This window comes from Callithrix jacchus, chromosome 1 (genome assembly GCF_049354715.1).
Source record: "Callithrix jacchus isolate 240 chromosome 1, calJac240_pri, whole genome shotgun sequence".
Classification (NCBI taxonomy): domain Eukaryota; kingdom Metazoa; phylum Chordata; class Mammalia; order Primates; family Cebidae; genus Callithrix; species Callithrix jacchus.
The window spans coordinates 37,673,994-37,693,398 of NC_133502.1; the positions used below are offsets into that span (position 1 = coordinate 37,673,994).

The 19,405-nt window shown below is 36.4% G+C and overlaps 1 protein-coding gene across 16 annotated transcripts in view; it reads right to left on the bottom strand.

Annotated features, from left to right (window-relative positions):
- Positions 1 to 19,405, bottom strand: part of SCEL (sciellin) — a 114,557-nt gene that overhangs the window by 21,634 nt on the left and 73,518 nt on the right. For 7 of the 16 annotated variants that reach the window (XM_017970754.4, XM_035295733.3, XM_017970751.4 and 4 more), the window contains 5 exons: positions 18,910 to 18,972; positions 14,974 to 15,033; positions 14,777 to 14,836; positions 14,580 to 14,636; positions 7,674 to 7,736 (listed from right to left, as the gene is read on the bottom strand). In XM_017970754.4, coding sequence (XP_017826243.4) covers positions 7,674 to 7,736; positions 14,580 to 14,636; positions 14,777 to 14,836; positions 14,974 to 15,033; positions 18,910 to 18,972 — 303 coding nt within the window. The remainder of the gene's footprint in view (positions 1 to 7,673; positions 7,737 to 14,579; positions 14,637 to 14,776; positions 14,837 to 14,973; positions 15,034 to 18,909; positions 18,973 to 19,405) is intronic. The other 9 variants (XM_035295756.3, XM_035295751.3, XM_054252275.2 and 6 more) reach the window with 3 other exon arrangements.

The window sequence follows — 19,405 nt, forward strand, 5'->3', positions numbered from 1 at the left end:
TAGATGTAAAAATCTTCAATAAAATACTGGCAAGCTGATTGCAACAACACATCAAAAAGCTTATCCACCATGATCAAGTAGGATTCATCCCGGGGATGCAAGGTTGGTTCAACATACTCAAGTCTATAAGCATAATTCACCACATCAACAGAACCAAAAACAAAAACCACGATTATCTCAATTGACGCAGAAAAGGCCTTTGACAAAATTCAACAGCTCTTTATGCTAAAAACCCTCAATAAACTCGGTATTGATGGAACATATCTCAAAATAATAAAAGCTATTTATGACAAACCAACAGCCAATATCATACTGAATGGGCAAAAACTGGAAGCATTCCCTTTGAAATCTGGCACTAGAAAAGGATGCCCTCTTTCACCACTCCTATTCAGTATAGTACTGGAAGTTCTAGCCAGAGTAATCAGGCAAGAAAAAGAAATAAAGGGTATTCAAATAGGAAAGGAGGAAGCCAAATTGTCTCTATTTGCAGATGACATGATCATATAACTAGAAGACCCCATCGTCTCAGCCCAAAAACTCCTGAAACTGATAAGCGACTTCAGCAAAGTCTGAGGATACAAAATCAATGTGCAGAAATCACAAGCATTCCTATACACCAATAAAAGACTTAAAGAGAGCCAAATCAAGAATGAACTGCCATTCACAATTGCTACAAAGAGAATAAAATACCTAGGAATACAACTAACAAGGAATGTAAAGGACCTCTTCAAGGAGAACTACAAACCACTGCTCAGCAAAATAAGAGAGGACAGAAACAGATGGAGAAACATTCCATGTTTAATAAATGGTGTTGGGAAAACTGGCTAGCCATGTGCAGAAAGCAGAAACTGGACCCCTTCCTGACACCTGATACTAAAATTAACTCCAGATGGATTAAAGACTTAAACATAAAAACCCTAGAAGAAAATCTAGGCAAAACCATCCAGGACATAGGAGTAGGCAAGGACTTCATGACCAAAACACCAAAAGCATTGGCAACAAAAGCCAAAATACACAAATGGGAACTAATCAAACTCCACAGCTTCTGCACGGCAGAAGAAACAGTCATTAGAGTGGATCAGCAACCAACAGAATGGGAAAAAAATTTTGCAGCCCATCTGAGAAAGGGCTGATATCCAGAATTTACAAAGAACTAACACAGATTTACAAGAAAAAAACAAACAAGCCCATTCAAAAATGGGCAAAGGATATGAACAGACACTTTACAAAAGAAGACATACATGAGGCCAACAAACATATGAAAAAATGCTCATCATCACTGGTCATTAGAAAAATGCAAATCAAAACTACATTGAGATACCATCTCACACCAGTTAGAATGGCGATCATTAAAAAATCTGGAGACAACAGATGCTGGAGAGGATGTGGAGAAATAGGAACACTTTTACACTGCTGGTGGGAGTGTAAATTAGTTCAACCAGTGTGGAAGACAGTGTGGCGATTCCTCAAGGACCTAGAAATAGAAATTCCATTTGACCCAGCAATCCCATTACTGGGTATATATCCAAAGGACTATAAATTGTTCTACTATAAGGACACATGCACACGAATGTTCACTGCAGCACTGTTTACAATAGCAAAGACCTGGAATCAACCCAAATGCCCATTGATGATAGACTAGACAGGGAAAATGTGGCACATATGCGCCATGGAATATTATGCAGCAATCAAAAACGATGAGTTTGTGTCCTTTGTAGGGACATGGATGAACCTGGAGAACATCATTCTCAGCAAACTGACACAAGAACAGAAAATGAAATACCACATGTTCTCACTCATAGGCGGGTATTGAACAATGAGAACACATGGACACAGGGAGGGGAGCACTACACACTGGGGTCTGTTCGGGGGAATAGGGGAGTGACAATGGGGGGTGGGGAGTTGAGGAGAGTTGGCATGGGGAGAAATGCCAGATATAGGTGAAGGGGAGGAAGGCAGCAAATCACACTGCCATGTGTGTACCTAAGCAACTATTTTGCATGTTCTTCACATGTACCCCAAAACCTATAATGCAATAATAAAAAAGAATAATCTATAGGTATATGCCACATTATCTAACATTGTCCTTTTTATCAAGGTCAGAAACCATCTGAAATTGGTTCCTGTAACATTTTCACACCAGCAGTGCCATTAGAGAAAGCTTCCCATGTACAATATATCTAAGAGTTTATTAATTGAATGAAAATGATCCAAACGTTGCTTTGAGAAATTCTATTCTTCATTTTGGTTTTAGTGGAAGGCAATATTTTGAAGATGGCAGAAGAACTCTGACCTAGATTTCTGCTAACCTAAAAATGTCGCAATGCTTAACAAAATGTAGGCATATTTGCTTTTTCTTATGGAAGAAAGGAGATTCTTAATGCAAGAATAGAGAAAATTTTAACTCCTTTTCCTCCTCCATGTTAGTAAACTCTGACATAGAAGAGACATGAAAACCTAAATGAGAGTTTAAATCTTAATCAAGCCTTGTGATTCTCAAACAGGCTTACTTCCAGATAGCTCTTAAAGAAAAGGAAAGCATTTGTTCACATAGTACCCCCGGCATACAGAAAACCATCTGGTTTTAAGGCGGATGTTTCACAAAACATACAGCTGAGTTAAAATTCTACTAAGTGATGAGAAGTGGAATTAATATTATTAGGTTTTCTAACATGACTATTAGAATATGTCATCCCAAGAATAACAAACCTAGCTGAGAATCATTTGAAAATATTAAAATCATATAATATACAATACAAAACCCACTTTAACAAGTAGAGAGCTTCAAAGGACAAAGATTATCAGTGAGTTTGAAACGCATTTGCATTGTCCTCAGCAATATAATATCAAAAATCATGTTTGCAAAATCCACAAACAGGAGAGAGAAGTAATTTGCAAACAGTACTGTTATTGGCTGAGATGTATTCCGCCAAAATTTATATGTTTAAGCCCTAACTTTCAACATGACTATATTTGGAGACAGGGTTGATAAGGAGGTAATAAAGGTCATCTGAGGTCATGGGAGTGGGGCCTTAACCCCATAGAACTGGAATCCTCATAAGAAAAGGAAGAGCTACCAGAGATATCTTTCCTTCTGTGCACAGAGGAAAGGCCATGTGAGGACACGGTGAAGAAAGTGGCCATCTGCAAGCCAGAATGAAAGGCCTCACCAGAAACCAAGCCTGGTAGGACCTTGCATTTGGACTTCCACCCTCCAGAGCTGTAAGAAAAAAAGTGTTCATTGTTTAAGCCACCTATTATGTGGTATTTTGTTATAGCAGCCCAAGATGACTAATACAGGTATCTTTTCTCAGTTGTGTTTATAATGTGATTAACGACAATGCCTTCATGGAATACTGAATTTTTATAATTGTGAACAAAAACCAAATGATAGGTTTGGAATGTGGGACAACAAACTGATGGATTTTCGCACCTCATGTAGATTTTGAGGATGATAATTTTAAAAAATAAACCATTATTTTGGAGTAATTTTTTTTTTCTTTTGAGATGGAGTTTCACTTTTGTTACCCAGGCTGGAGTGCAATGGCGCGATCTTGGCTCACTGCAACCTCCGCCTCCTGGATTCAGGCAATTCTCCTGTCTCAGCCTCCTGAGTAGCTGGGATTACAGGCACATGCCACCGTGCCCAGCTAATTTTTTGTATTTTTAGTAGAGACGGGGTTTCACCATGTTGACCAGGATGGTCTCGATCTCTTGACTTGGTGATCCACCCGCCTTGGCCTCCCAAAGTGTTGGGATTACAGGCTTGAGACACCGCGCCCAGCCTTGGAGTAATTTTTAAATGCACAGAAAAATTGCAAAGATAATACAGAGTCCCTGTATACCCTTCACCCAGATTCCCTTAAGGCTAACAGCTTATGTAATTATAACAGAGTTGTCAAACCTACAGAATTAACATTTGTACCATACTACGAACTAAACTACAGATTCTATTCATATTTCTCTGGTTTTTCCATTGGCAACTTTTTCTGTTCCAGAATCCAATCCAGGATACCATATGTATATAATTATTGCGTCTCTTTGGTCTTCTAGGGTCTCTGATAGTCTGCCAAGTCTTTGTTTTTCATGGGATAGTGATAGATTTTACAACAAAAATTTTATCTTAACAAGTTGTAAGACTAATTTTTTCTTATTTAGAGCCATAGAAATAGAGTTGGGGAGACAACACTTTGGCAACCAATGAAACAGTCCACAGTGCCTTTTAAAATGCTACTGGGCCCCATATCCAGATATTCGAATTTAACTGGTTTGGGGCACAGGTTGGGCACTGGGAACACTTAAAGCTCTCTAGTGAGTCTCTTATACGTCAAGGTTCAGAATCACTGCCTTAGAATTGGGAAGTCCAACATCTTACTCAAAAGAGCACTGATTCTCAAACTGTAGTCCCTGGAATAGCAGGTGATTCTGATGTACCCAAAAGTTTGGGAACCAGTGTCATAGAAGAACCTCTGCCAAAATATTCCTCTCAAATGCCTTGAATAATCCTTGTAAAGGAGAACTCATGACTCATAACATATGTAACTTCACAGCTTAATTGTTAGGAAGTTATCCTCCATTAAAACAAATTGCTGAATTGTAATTTCCAATCAATGGTCACAGTTTTGTTTCTTAATTAAACAATGACTCCACAACTACAAACCCAAATATTGTATTGAATCTTATAGAATTCCAAATGGATTTACACTTGAGAAAATTTTTCCTGCAGTAGAAATTCACCTTGAAAATTTACCTAAAACTGGCAGAGCTCGGTGGCTCACATCTGTAATCCCAGCACATTGGGAGGCCAAGGCAGGTCAATCACCTGAGGTCGGGAGCTCAAGACCAGCCTGACCAACATGGAGAAACCCTGTCTCTACTAAAAATACCAAATTAGCCAGGCATGGTAGCACATGCCTGCAATCCCAGCTACTTTGGGAGGCTGGGGCAGGAGAATTTCTTGAACCCAGGAGGTGGAGGTTGTGGTGAGCTGAGATGGCATCATTGCACTCCAGTCTGGGCAACAAGAGCAAAACTCCATCTCAAAAAAAAAAAAAAAAAAAAAGAAGGATTTACCTAAACCCCTCATACACTGAGTATGAGAATATAACATGGTATGGCTCCTTTGAAAACATTCTATCCATTCTTCAAATGGTTAAACACAGAATTATTCTACAATCCAGCAATTTCACTCCTAGTATATAACTAACAGAAATGAAAACACATTTTCACACAAAAACTCATATATGAATGTTCATAGAAACATTATTCATAGTAGTGAATTAAAACCCAACGGTGGAAACAATCCAAATGCCATCAGCTTGTGAATAAATAAAATTGTCTGGCCACCTTATCTTTATATGATTTAAAAAGTACTGTAGCACTTAAAATCTGTGAAATACATCTATGAAATTAATTTCACTCATAGTCACAAACCATTTAGTTTAGGGAAAGACTCTGTCATTTAGAATTGAAATAAAAACATTTAAACTTACTCCTTTTGAATCTTAGAAAACAATACCCCAAAATGAAAACCTCAGAAGTAGGCTCAGAAGCAAAAGTTTTTCTCTGCCCTCCTGCCCTCCTGTCTCAGTCTCATTCTCCTGCAAGAAGAGCCAAATAAACTATCCTCTTCCCCAAAGCAAGTCACACAAACCAGAACCCCTTTTTCCCCAAAGCCAGCCATAAAACCTAAAATTATTACTCTAACTATCCCTTCACCTTTCTTTCTATGTAAAAACTGGCCATATAGAAATTATCTGGCCTCCCTTGTTTGACTGTAGATCATAAGATCTTCATTCCAGAAGAATCCTGCCCCATACCCAGAAGGAAGGAAGGCATGCTCAAGAGGCTAAGAAGAATCTAGGGACACAGGCCTTGCTTGATTTCCCCACTCTGTCTCTTGCCATTAGGGTCATATTCTTTTTGTCCAATCATATTTCTACCTGGCTCTCTATACTTTATTGAATCTAAGTATTAAATGGACAATTTCCCCTGTATCTTGGGGTCTTCCTTCTGAAGGTTCCCATAACAGGTTAAATAAATTTATATGCCTTCTCTTTAATGACTCTGTCTTTTGGAAGTTGACTTTTCAGCGAAGTTTTAGAGGGCAAAGTGGAACTTTCCCCTTGGCTCCTACCTTCTTAATCAAATTAGAAAACATATATTTTCTTGGGCATCCAATTACAATGTAAAGCCAATATGTTCATGTCTCAGTTTAGCAGATTGTTCCAGGACTCTTATTTATATTTTTAATTTTATTCGTTAAAGAACCTAAGAGTTAGAGTAAGCTGAAGTTACAAAAAAGCCAAAACTGAGAGGCAACACAAATTCTTGGTTATCAAACAGAAGAAGAGCAGAGAGAATAAGGAAGTGGATAGGTAGAGGGAAGAGCAGGAAAAAGATGGACAAAAGCCAATACTCAGTGACTAGCTCAGTTCCATTAATGACAAAGAACTCTAGTTAATGTCCAAAGGTTCCAAACTTCTTCAGGTCAAGAATGAACAATCTCCCAAGTAAAATCTCTCTGAGGCCTGGCAATGCCGCCATTCCTGCTCTTGAATTTCCATGAAATTTCATTTCCTCATTAATCCATCTGATAAAATCCCATTTCATGAACAGGTCCAATGGAACTGGAATGCTTCTCAAATCAAACAGGAAATTCCTTAATTATACTTAATAATTTACTTGTAATTTTTTTTACCTCAATCACTTTCCAAATAATACTTGAATGAGATTAGTATTCCCAAATAGTACCTGTGTTTCCAGGATAAGCAAATCCTACTGAAAATTTATCCTCCCATATTCTCTCAAATATTTTCTCGAGGTCACAAACAGAAGGAAGAAGATGATTTGGAGAATTAAAGAAATAAAATAAATGATCTACCTGTTGGATTCAAGAAACTTTTATAGACAAGATGAAAAAGAAAAGTGAGCCAGCTCTTTTAGCTTTTCCATTCTCTGTAGACAATATCAAAAATATCATTTGTTTATATAAAAAAATTAGTAGAAAAGGCAACTGTACCTTTTGAAGGTGAAAATAGTAACCTATTGTATTTAGTATTCCCTAATATGTAGGGGTAAGAATTGCTAAACATGGAAAAGTTATTTCTTCCTAAAGTATACAGTCTGTGACAAAAACGAAGTATAGCTCCTGTCCTAAACTTTCTTGTAATGGCCAAAAGGTATCACAATTTTAAAGCTATTATACCCTATGGTGTAAAGAAATTTCAAAATTAGGTCCTGTTTTGTGGCTGTAATAAATTTGTGCATTCTTTTAGTACTAGGCATCCAAGGAAGAGATTCTCAGAGTGTGTTCTGCACTGCTGAAAGCTTACCAAGCAACAGTATGTAAAAATAAATCTTCACAGCCCCAAAGAGCTTTGAATTTCCATAATGCCATTTACACGCAATAGAACAGCAGGCCTTGAGTCAGAATTAGAATTAAGTTAATTTTTTCCCTATTAGCTATTAAGCACCCTATAAATTTTTATATTTGGAATACACATATATATACACACACACACACATATATATATATATAAACACACTATCCAAATTATATCTTACATATATAATCTTTATAAAACATATATATATAATCTTCTAAGGCTATACAATATTTCCAGATGCTTATGGAACTCATAAGAAAGAAAGTGAATTATAATAAGCTTTACCTTTCATTCTTATTTTCAGATACACAAGATCTTACTTCAATTAAATCTTCCAAGTCCTGGTCTCTAAAGAAAAAAATATGTATTTTATAAATATAGCATATATATATAGTAGTTATAACGAAATGACAGAAGATAATAAAATACTAAAACATTCAAAAATCAGTACATAACCTTAGACACGGCCATTTGTGGCCCATCAGGCTATGGGAGAGTGGATACCTCACACTGAGCTATTTGATCCATACAACTCATGCATCAAACATGGAAGCATGGATTCCATTGTGAAAGAGAAATAAAGAACTAACTTTTTGGGAGATTTGGAAATCTGATCTGAAAAGAAATCACCAATTTTTGTTCTCATTCATCTTCTTTTTCTTTTTTATTGTATTTAGTATTTAGATGTACATCGTTTCAGGGTACATGTGATGATTTCATACATTCATATAATTTGTAAAGATCAAATCAGTGTACTTGGGCTATTTATCACCTTAAATATTTATCTTTTCTCTATGCTAGAATCACTTAAAGTCTTCTCTTCTAGCTATTTGGAAACATGCAATCGATAATTGTAAACCATAGTCATCCTACTGATTTAATACTAGGTCTTATTTATTTTATCAAACTGTGTATTTGTACCCATTAAGCAACTTCTTTTCAGCTAACATTTAATGGGTACTAATTTTGTGTCATGGAGTACTAACTTTTTACATGGATTATCTCATTCAGATCTCATAAAAGTCCTGCAGGACAGCATCTGGAGCTCAGAAAGGCAAAGTCAATTTTTCAAGGCCAATTCACTAATTTATGGAAGAGTCAAGATTTGAGACGATGCCATCTGCCCACCTGAAATCAATTATTGAATGTTTACCTGGAGACCTTATTTAGACCTTTGGGATCACAGAAACAAGGGAAATCAACTCAAAATTTGAATGAACGATTTATTATGCAGAGTAATCAGATTCTTAAATCCTGGGCTACATTAATGATTTGAAGATGGTTTTCTACAAGCCAAGGAGAGAAGCCTGACACAGATACTTCCCTTTCGGCCTCAGAAGGAACAAACTGAACCCTGCTGACAGCTTGATCTTGGACTAGCCTCCAGAGCTATGAAACAAAAATATTTGTCTTTAAGCTACCCATTCTGTGGTAGTTTGTTATGCAGCTCTAACAAATAAATATGGGTCTGCTTCTACCCTCACAATGTAATTACATTTATTTTCTCAGTCTTATGGTGAACATCTTCAACTCCTCCTGGCTTTCAACTCCTGGTTGCTGTAGACACTGCATCTTTGCTCTGCTCACCTGTCACTCAAGCTCTTTTGTGCCTTAGCTTGCATGAGGGGAGAAAGAATGGGTTTGGAGCTGAGAAAGGAGAAGAAGCAGAATCTTAAAAATCTAACAACTACAGATAGATAACTCAAAATTGCAACCTATGCATGCCTTCAAAGAAACACCTTTCCAAAGTGGTACAGTTGCAAGTCACCAAATAAACCATATAATTAGTTGTTTCATAAAATTTTTTCTATTTGATTAAACAGTGCCACGTAGCAGGTTTGGTAGGGTAAGATTTTATTTATTTATGTATTTATGTATTTACTTATTATTTTAAGGCTAGTCAAGTGAAGAAATGGAAGTGGAAAAGGAACAAAGAAATCTATAACTGGCTGTGATCAATTAGTAGTAAACACCACTGCACTCAGGGCAGCCAAGATTTTAATCTGAATAATCTATATTAATATTTAATGTAAATAGTAAGTTGCAGATTAAGAAAAGTAGAAAATGTGTATTTGCTTTGGCAATTCACTATGATTGATGTCATCAGCCATATTTGAATATCCAATAAAAGAAGCACAGACTGCTCATAACTTTCCAAGTTAAAGGAGATAAAAATAAATGTTTTGTTCTTTAATTAAGACCACATTAATTGCATAGTGACTTTTACACTGAAGTATAAGATGAGGAACTGTGAGTCAAGTGTGAAAAATAGATTTTTATAGAAATGAAGCCAAATGCTGCAGGGTTAAGCAGAGGCTTGGCGTGGAAGACAGGCAGATCTTACAATTTTATACCTTTATGGACAGGTGGAATTAATTCTAAGAAAATCACCAACTTTCTGTAGTTACAGAAAATTGTTGGAGAGCAAATTGTTACTAACCATTATAACCAATAATGTTTTTTGTTTGTTTTTTAGAGACTGGGGTCTAGCTCTGTCTCCCAGGCTCTAGTGTAATGGTGCTGTCATAGCTCACTGCAGCCTCCAATTCCTGAGCTCAGACAATCTTCCAGTCTTAGCTTCCCAAGTAACTGGGACCACAGGTGCATGCCATCACACCCAGCTATTTTTTTTTTTTTTTAATTTTTGTAGAGACAGGTTCTCGCCATGTTGTCCAGGCTGGTCTCAAACTCCTGGCGTCAAGCCATCGTCTCACCTCAGCCTCCCAAATAACTGGGATTACAGGTGCCTGGACTAATAATTTTTTAAATGTATTTTCAGAATATTTGGGGAGGAATATGAGTTATCTATGAGATAGAGCCACAGGACAATTTTTGAGTATAATAATTTATCCATGTTATAATAGTGTCATTTAATTTTTACTATTACATCAAAGATTGTAACACTCTCTTACAACGCAGGTGAAGGGAAAAAAATAGAAATTCTGCATACCCAGGAATTACATCTTTTACCACACAACTTTTCCTAGGAGAAGTTCTGCATATGAGAACATTATTAGCTCACTCCTAACTGTTCTTCCTTCCTCCTGTGGGTGTGGGAGGCATTTATAAATAGGCAGCAATATGTTTCTCACCATACAGCTCATTTCAATTGCTTTTGTAGAGTATCAAACATATTTATAAAATTAAGTATCTTCTTAGAAAAAATTTACTATGGTATTCCTTTTATGCCACCATTGGGCATTAGTTCAAAAGGAGTATATGTCTTTCTGAAAGAAATAGAGAATACAGTAAGAGAACTGGTATAATTCTTCAACTTATTGACATTGCAAAATGGGCCCATCTCTTTGTATTTTTGCGTATTTTTAATTCTTTTCAGTGAGGGAGTCTTAAAGATTTTGCATTAAAGAAATTAACAGGTCTATAGAAAAGTTAGGCAATTAGGGTACTTTAAATATAAGATGTGACCAAGAATTTCAGTGGCTCCAATTCACTATAGTTCATTGAGATTATGCCATGAGCAGAAGGTAGTCATTGACTCAAGCAAGGAGACCAGTCATAAATCTGATTTTGTTCATCTGGTTTCACTCATTGTAGCTCAGAATGTTACAGCTGGAGGGCTCGACTTTAAGTAGGCTAATAAGGCATTGATGAGTTTGAGATTTACCCTCTAATTCATAGAATATTTGCTAAATATCTAACATGTGCCAGGCATTGCCCTATGCACTATAGGTAAATAAATAAACAAGACAGACCCAATAGTAACCCTTAAAGACCTTCTAGTCAGAAAGGGATGATTAACAATAACTCTTTTAAAGAAATCAGTGCTGTGGGACAAAAAAGACAACTTGAGAACATCTAGAAGTATCTGATGCAGACTTGGTGGGTCAGTGGGGCTTCCCAGAGCCTGAGTGAGAGATACCTAAGCTGATACGTAAAGGATAAGTAGAAGATAGCCAAGCAGTAGCAATGAAGGAGGAGTGAGGAGCATGCAAGTTAGAGGGTGTGTGGGTAGGGTCTGCTTTTGGGTCAAGAGTGATAACAGATGGAGCGGGGAGGCCCATGGATGCCAGATCACGGTGGGCTTGGAGACCGGGTTAAGGAGGAGCATGGCCATTATGCAATGTCAATGGGGACCCACAGAAGGAGTTTAATCAGAATGACGTGATTAGATTTGTGTCTTAGGAAAATCACTCCACAGGGTTGGCAAATGGATTGAAGGGCAGAAGGGGAGACCGGTAGCAGAGGGGCAGGCAAGGAGGCCGAACAATAATCTCGACTACAGTACCAGCGAGTGTGATGAAGTATCTTGGACCACTTCCTGAGGTTGTTAGGCAATGCATCCAAAGTGATTGATTGATTATGGGGAACGAAGCAACAGAAAGAGTCAAGGTTGTCCCTAGATTTATGTTAACAGAAATATGAAAAATATGCAATAGGTAGTTAGAAAGGAACTCTTCTCAGTTTGGAATACTAAAATCTTGAAGGTGTCTTAACAAATAGGAAGTCCTTAAGAAGACAGAAGTATAATGCCACAAATAGTCAAGAGTATTTTTTTTTCTACCTTAGATAAAGGGTATCTTTTCTAACCATAAAGACCTTAGTGTCACTAGATGCTTTTCAATTTTCATTCAGGAGCAGAAATTTAGAGTTTTAATCATCAGTCTATCAACAGTTTATAGGCTACCTATAACTGAATATCTCTCTTTGACATTGGTTGATGAATATGTGAAAGTGTTACTGCTAAAAGTCATGCGAATTCTTACTGAATAAAGGAAAATTGTGTGCACATCTGTATTTGTTCTGAGGAGATGCTCAAGGATGCCTGCTTACATTCTGATCAATGACTGTAGTTTATTCAGCCCACTGTGAATTAAATGTACAGCTGCTGAAAATGTCAGTAAAGTCAGATGAAACAACTCTGATTCACTGCTGTTATACTATTAAATAATCAGTGCTTGTGTCACATTGAATTGATGTAAAAGTGCCTTGTGTGTTCTTCCTACTGGGAGCACTTTTAAAATACTCTCCTTTTTACCTACATTAAAATCAAGAGGGCAGCATGGATACATTACAGATACAGGTCACTTCATTATAGAATGAAGCCACTTTTTTCAAATAGATGGTTCAGTCTTTCCTGTTTGTCTGCTTTTTGTGAAAATTCTTGAACATCCCAGCTGATTCTCATCAAATCTGGCATACTACTAAAGAATAATTAGGTTAGGTTAGAATTGTGAATCAAGCCATCATCTTAAAACAACAAATGATAGCCAATACTTTTAATTTTTTTTACAGTAATCATATCTGTATATGAAAAATGTCCTTACTGTGAATATTTGATTAGAAGTTGCTGAAATACAAACTGCCTTTTTACAAAATTGGCCTCTTCTAATAAAACAAAAGGCAAAACTTTCTGACAAAGTTACCGTTGTCAACAAAGCACAATTGTCAGAGGGACTGAGGGAGGAAGGAGGTAGGGGAGGGGATGTGAGAGAGAAAGTGAGAGACTACATTTTTCACTGTTCGTTATTACATAATGTAATATGTAATTACATTATTAAACCTAACCACTTTCAAAATCATAGGGAACTTCCTAAAACTGTTACTGATAAGAAGAAAAATCCACTCAACAGATACCACTGTAAAGGGCTGTACTTGACAAAGATATTTCCATATGATTATCAGCAGCAGGGCTCACCTTTATTTCAGCTATTAGAAAAATCCCCATAAAGCAAGGGTTTTCTTTCCTCCCTGTCATTTTCACAATGATCCTCTAGAATAAATATATCTGATCACAGTCCTTAAACTGTGCATGGGCAGGAGAGGAGCATAGAGAATTTGAAGAATGGAAAGAAGAGACTCTGAGCTGATTTAACCACAGATCTTTTGTTTTTCCTCTAGGTAGTGACATCAGAAGTCCCAGAGTTTAAATCCATGGTGTGTTTTCTTTCTTGCAAAAGTTATTTAGTACCTTTGAGCTATAGTTTCCTCTTCTATAAGATAGGACACATCAACAGATTTCTCACGGGATTGTTGTGAAGTTTAAATGTATACAAATTTCCAGTCACATCCTAGGTGTTCAAGAAGTAACAAAACAGCAAAAACAAAATACGATACTCAGATAGTAAACAAGCTAGGAGTCGTAAGAGTTAGGCCAATTCATGTATTACTCTTTCCCCTTTCTCCTAATGAGTTCAAAGTATTTTTTCATATGTTAATTTCTTTTTATCATTTGGAAATATTGGACTACTATTTTCAGCTATGTATTTATTATGACACAATTTCAGGTCAGCAGAGCAATTTGGACTTCTGATGCAGTGCACTCTTTTACATTATCTGTTACTTTATCATCCATTAATAAAGCAGTTTTTGTGAAAGATATCACATAGCAAATTATAAGATATTTTAAGAATGTAAAATGGAAGTTTATGGTTAAAATCTGTAATATTTTGTGGGCCCACACTATCAGTGGATCTAGGATTTTGAAGATCATGAATATTCTTTCCAGTGTTCCATAGTCATGTATTCTAATGTTTTACATCCACATATAAATCATTAGTTTGGTTCAACTTCTTCAAAATATCTTTTTTCCTTATTTAATTGCATTCCTTTCTTTCATTTCAGTCCTGAAACCCTATTTTCTGTAGACAACAAACACTAAGTTGTTTTAGTGCAAATAAGAAAACTGGAACTATTTCCAAAACAGTGCAATTGATTCCAGAAAAGTGCAATATGTTTCCTTGTTGACAGGAGTCACATGGGATGGATTGCAAATGTACCCTCACCTAATACATCAAAGAAAACTAAAAGCCTTCAAAGAAAGGCAGGAAGGAAGAAAGGAGAAAAGATGAAAAGCAAAAAAGGATAGGAAGGAGTGGCTCACACCTGTAATCCCAGCAATTTAGGAGGCTGAGGCAGGAAGATTGCCTGAGCCCAGAAATTTGAGACAACCCTGGGCAACTAGTGAGACCCCATCTCTAAAAAAAATTTTTTTTAATTTGCTGGGCATGATGGTGCACAACTGTGGTCCCAGTTACTCAGGAGGCTGAAGCAGGAGGACCATCTGAATTCAGGATTTTTAGGCTGCAGTGAACTATGATTGTGCTACTGCATGCCAGCTTGGGTGATAGAGTGAAGCAGAAGGAAGGAAGTGGGGGGAGGGTGGGAGAGAGGGAGGGAAAAGTTCCTACCCTAGAACCTTGGAAATGTGTCAAGATAGACAAGGTCATTTACCGATTATTGTTTCTGAGAGCTGAAGGTTTCACTTTAATAAGATTGTCCAAGTCTTGGCTGTTTCAAAGAAAGAGAGAAAAAAAGTTCAGTTTAGTAACAGATTTTACGGTTGTGCTAGGTCAATAAAGCAACATTATAAATCAACTCCGTCGAGGGCAACAGACAAAAACATGAGCTGACTGCTTCTGTTTGATTACCTCTGATGGTGTCTGATTACTGCAGGGTTTACTTTGATGACGTCATCAAGATCCTGGCTTCTTTAAATCAAAAAATAAAAAGAAAGCAAGTTAATTATGAAGTTCTTTTGGTAATATCCTTAAGGCTATAAATCTGCTTGAAGTAGTAATAATATTCTTTCTGACCAAAACACATTAAAACAACATAGTTTTATTACCTTTGGTTGTTTGTGAAATTTTCAGGATTCACTGTGATGAGTTTATCAAGAGCTTTTTTTCTTTAAGTGGAAAAAATATTAAAGCAACTTGGGTTAGAAATAATCACAGGTTTAAGATAATTGGAAATGGAAAGAAAGGATAATAGTAGGAGACATTGTTTTGGTATTGACTAACCATGTAATATGTTTTCTAATCAATTTAGAGGATGAAGAATTAAGCCTTATCAGAAGAAAACGTACTTTAATTTTATACAGTTTATTGTCAGAGACTGTCTACAAGGATCTGCCAGTTAAGTTGCCATAGCAAACATCTGGTAACTGACAATTGTTCATTCAGAATGTATTAACATTATGAAGACACCAACTGATTTTAATATCCTTATTTTCAAAATCAGGTTCACCAACTAAGGATATCAATTTTTTAAAAAAATAAATTCTAAAATGGGGATTATTATTTTTTTTTTTTTTTTTTTTTTTTTTTTTTTGAGATGGAGTCTCACTCTTGTTACCCAGGCTGGAGTTCAATGGCGCGATCTCGGCTCACCGCAACCTCCGCCTCCTGGGTTCAGGCAATTCTCCTGCCTCAGCCTCCCGAGTAGCTGGGATCACAGGCACGCGCCACCATGCCCAGCTAATTTTTTGTATTTTTAGTACAGACGGGGTTTCACCATGTTGACCAGGATGGTCTTGATCTCTTGACCTCATGATCCACCCGCCTCGGCCTCCCAAAGTGCTGGGATTACAGGCGTGAGCCACCGTGCCCGGCCAATTATTCTTAATATAAGATTTAGCAAAGAGAATTCCAGCAATCCACCAAAATTTTGGGCTTTTTTCCTCTGATGACTGAAAAACTGATTTAAACTCAGCTGTTCATAGTAAAATGAGTTACATACTCTGAAAACTGTCCATTCTCATTTGAACCTCTTCCTGATTCTCTTCTCCGCCACAGAACAGTATTTCCTCCCATATAGTTTGCTATAATTCACTGCCCCAGCATAACACCTTGTTTGAAGTGTCAGAAAGTAGTGATTATTCAAAGTGTTCCTCTGAACCCACTTTAATACTTATTCAGAGAAATACATGGCAGTTACCATGGCAAGAGATTGCAGAACTGACAGCACCTGCTTTCAGTACCATCTGGGACATAATAGACATGTGCTTCTCCCCACAAAGGTGCTTTTTCCTTATATTAAAATGAAATACATTTTATTCATCAAAAAAATGATGCAAGAGCATCATTTAGAGATGAATCATCAGAAGGTCTGAGAAAAGGTCTGCCTTTTCTTCCCCAGCCCTCAACATTTCCATAGAATGTTCAGGCTTCATTTAGTTTGATTCATTCCTCATGGTTCTCATCTCTCCATAGTCTATGGGAAGGCTGTAACTGAAATTTCACTGTTTCGAGCTTTCTTCAATGATAATATTCTCAATTGAACATAAGAAATTGATATCTATAAATACTATTAAAGTAATAATTGACATATGAGAACTAACTATCCACAACATCACTTCCTCATGAAAATTGATGGCAAAATCTGTCATAAAACTAAACTGTGTCAGAAATACACAGTTTTAAAATGAGGTTAATTTCACATATTATTTGAAAAAATACAAAGATAAAACTTTGTAGACAGTATGTTGAAAAGCCACACTTTAAAAAATACATAAAATTAATCACAATATTGATCAGTGTAACTACAGACAATATGTATGTGTCAGCATAATTAAAAGTAACATAAAAAAACAAAAAAAAACCCACAAGAACTTACTTTTTACTGTCCTACTGAGCATAAAAATTTGATGTACCTAATAATTAGAACAATGATATTCCAACCACTGTTACATAAAGCCCAGCCTAATACTGTCTTTTACAGACAGACAGACACACTCACAAACACAAAGACCTAAAGTTTATAAAATAATGTCCTTACTTCATAAGAACTCTCATATTTTCGGTTCCGTTCATTCTATTTAATTAAGGGAAAAATGCTGATTGCCCTGAACTAAGTTAATTACAAGACCCTTTAATGGGTTGCAACCCACATTTGAGAAACACTAGCTTAGAAAACATAAATATGTGCTATATTCTACCACCACTCCTTATAAAGGCAACCCTGGGTGTCAGGAAAACAAAAATCTCAGGAACAGCCCGGAATTGCTTTGATTGACCATAACATGCAATTTTTGAAAACAACAAATACGCAGAATTTTTTTCAGGCCCTAGATCCTGCAAAGCAATCATATCCAAATTTTATCCAGGAAAATGGAACACTTTTTCTCTCAAGTTACTGTTTTTATTTATTTAGCTTTAAGAATGTTGTGGGGATACATTAGGATATTTAGGTTATTATTACTTTCATGCAGTTTAAAAGCTGTGAAGTGTTTGCAATCATTTGCACATTTGTGCCACTGTAATCTGTGAAGTACCGTTTCAAGTGACCCTGTGAGAACAGTAAAAAACACCTCTGGCCATCCCACAGCAAGAGCAACAATCCTATTTATATAGCCTCTGCTATTTCCTGAGGTGCTTAGTTAATTTTTATATATTTTAAGATCTAAGTCTGCATGCTGTTGTAAAGACTAGGCATTGGACTGGGAGTTAGAAAATCCCACAGATGACTATGACATTTTTGCCCCTGGTCCCAGTGTTCTCATCTGTAAATGAGGAGATTGGATTGGATAATCTCCAGGGCTCTGTCCATCTCCAAACATCTCCTCCTAGGATTCCATGAATATGAATTTTACTGCCTCTGTGTTTATTAGTTAGCTCTTCCATATCACTCCTTTTTTAGAATGCAACTCATTGACAATATATTCTATATTCAGCAAGCAGTACATGAATGCTCCAAAATGTTATAAATTAAACTGACAACCTATTATTGTCTTGGAGTAACATCTCTGTGCCCCTGGTACATAATTAGCTTTAATCTATGTTAATTGCCTGTTGTTAATAAGATGGAGTTTGTCTACTGAATTCTCTTTTTGGCTTCTATAGCCTGTAATTATACCTAGTGTATAAGTAATGATACCTTGTGGTAAGCTGTGAATCCAGCAGGTGCTCAGTAATTATTCACTGCCTAAGAGATCACAGAACTACTATCAGTCTTCCACTAATTTTTTCTGTGACCCTGGTCAAATCACTTAACCTTTCTGAATCTTAATTTCTTCTTCTGAAAAATGAGTAGATTCATCTGGAACACTGGTTTTCAAAATTATTCAAACTACTGGGCCAACATATCCTAAGACTCCTTCCCTCCATCTCTAAAATTTTACGATTTGTATACATACCAACAAAACTTAAAAAGGGAAACCACATTCTTAAGATACAACTATATATAAAACAGTAATGTATCATGACACTAAATCTTCCTTTAACAATAGTCAAAATGTGAGTTTCATTATCTTACTGACATTACTTCAGAATTATTAAATTTTAGGTCTATAACCTCACTGAGCACAGTAAACCTCTAAAGAATAATGAACCTCATAAAATTTCCACTGGCTACCAGAAAGCTCTTCTAAAATGAGGTAAATGATATTGCTAATGATTAGTTTAATGGAAGTATCTAGGTCTTTTTAATAACTATCATTAATACATTGTTATCAATTTCAAAGACAAAAGTATTAATTTCAATACCACACAAACAAAACAACAAAACATCAACAGTTCCTAGACTGTGTTCCTTCTTGCCCATTTCTCACATTGCTCCGTTCAGTTGCTTTACCGGAGGCTTAGAGAAGTGAAGGCGCTGCCATACATTGTTTTCAGCTGCCTCTCTTTCTTGCAATTAACAAATATTGGGACATCTAGGTTTTCACCTGTGATGATAGTTTGAGATTTATATTTAACTTTCCCATAGAATAATTCTACATTGTTTATATTAATATTGGGTTTACTTAAGGAGAAACAAAACAAAAATCACATCCATCTCTTACCCATCAGTGTTTTTGACAGCTCTGGGGCTGACATTAGTACGTTCATCAAGACCTTTTTCACTGCTAAAACAAAATTAGAGGAAATCAGCAAATTTTATGCTGGCATATATTTTTTGTTTTGACAGTTGTAAATCAGTCACTAGAATCCTAATGTAAAAAGTAGTAAGTTTACTGAGTTTCTAATTGATATGTATTAGTTATCATTTTTTTAATCCTCAAAACAACTCTGTGACATCAATATTATCACCCCCTCCCCACTTATAAACAAAGATAAAGAGATAAAGAAAAAGAGAGATTAAAGGCACTCCCTGGTGCCAGATACCTAAGAAGCAGCTGAGGTTGAACCAAAATTCCAACCACAGCAACTGGACCCCAAATTCCACACTCCTTCCCCCAACACCCTCCATCTCATAGTCATAACAATCTCTTACATCCACACAATGCTTTTCACCAACATTATCTTCACAATTATTCAATGAGTGATAGCTTGGGATTT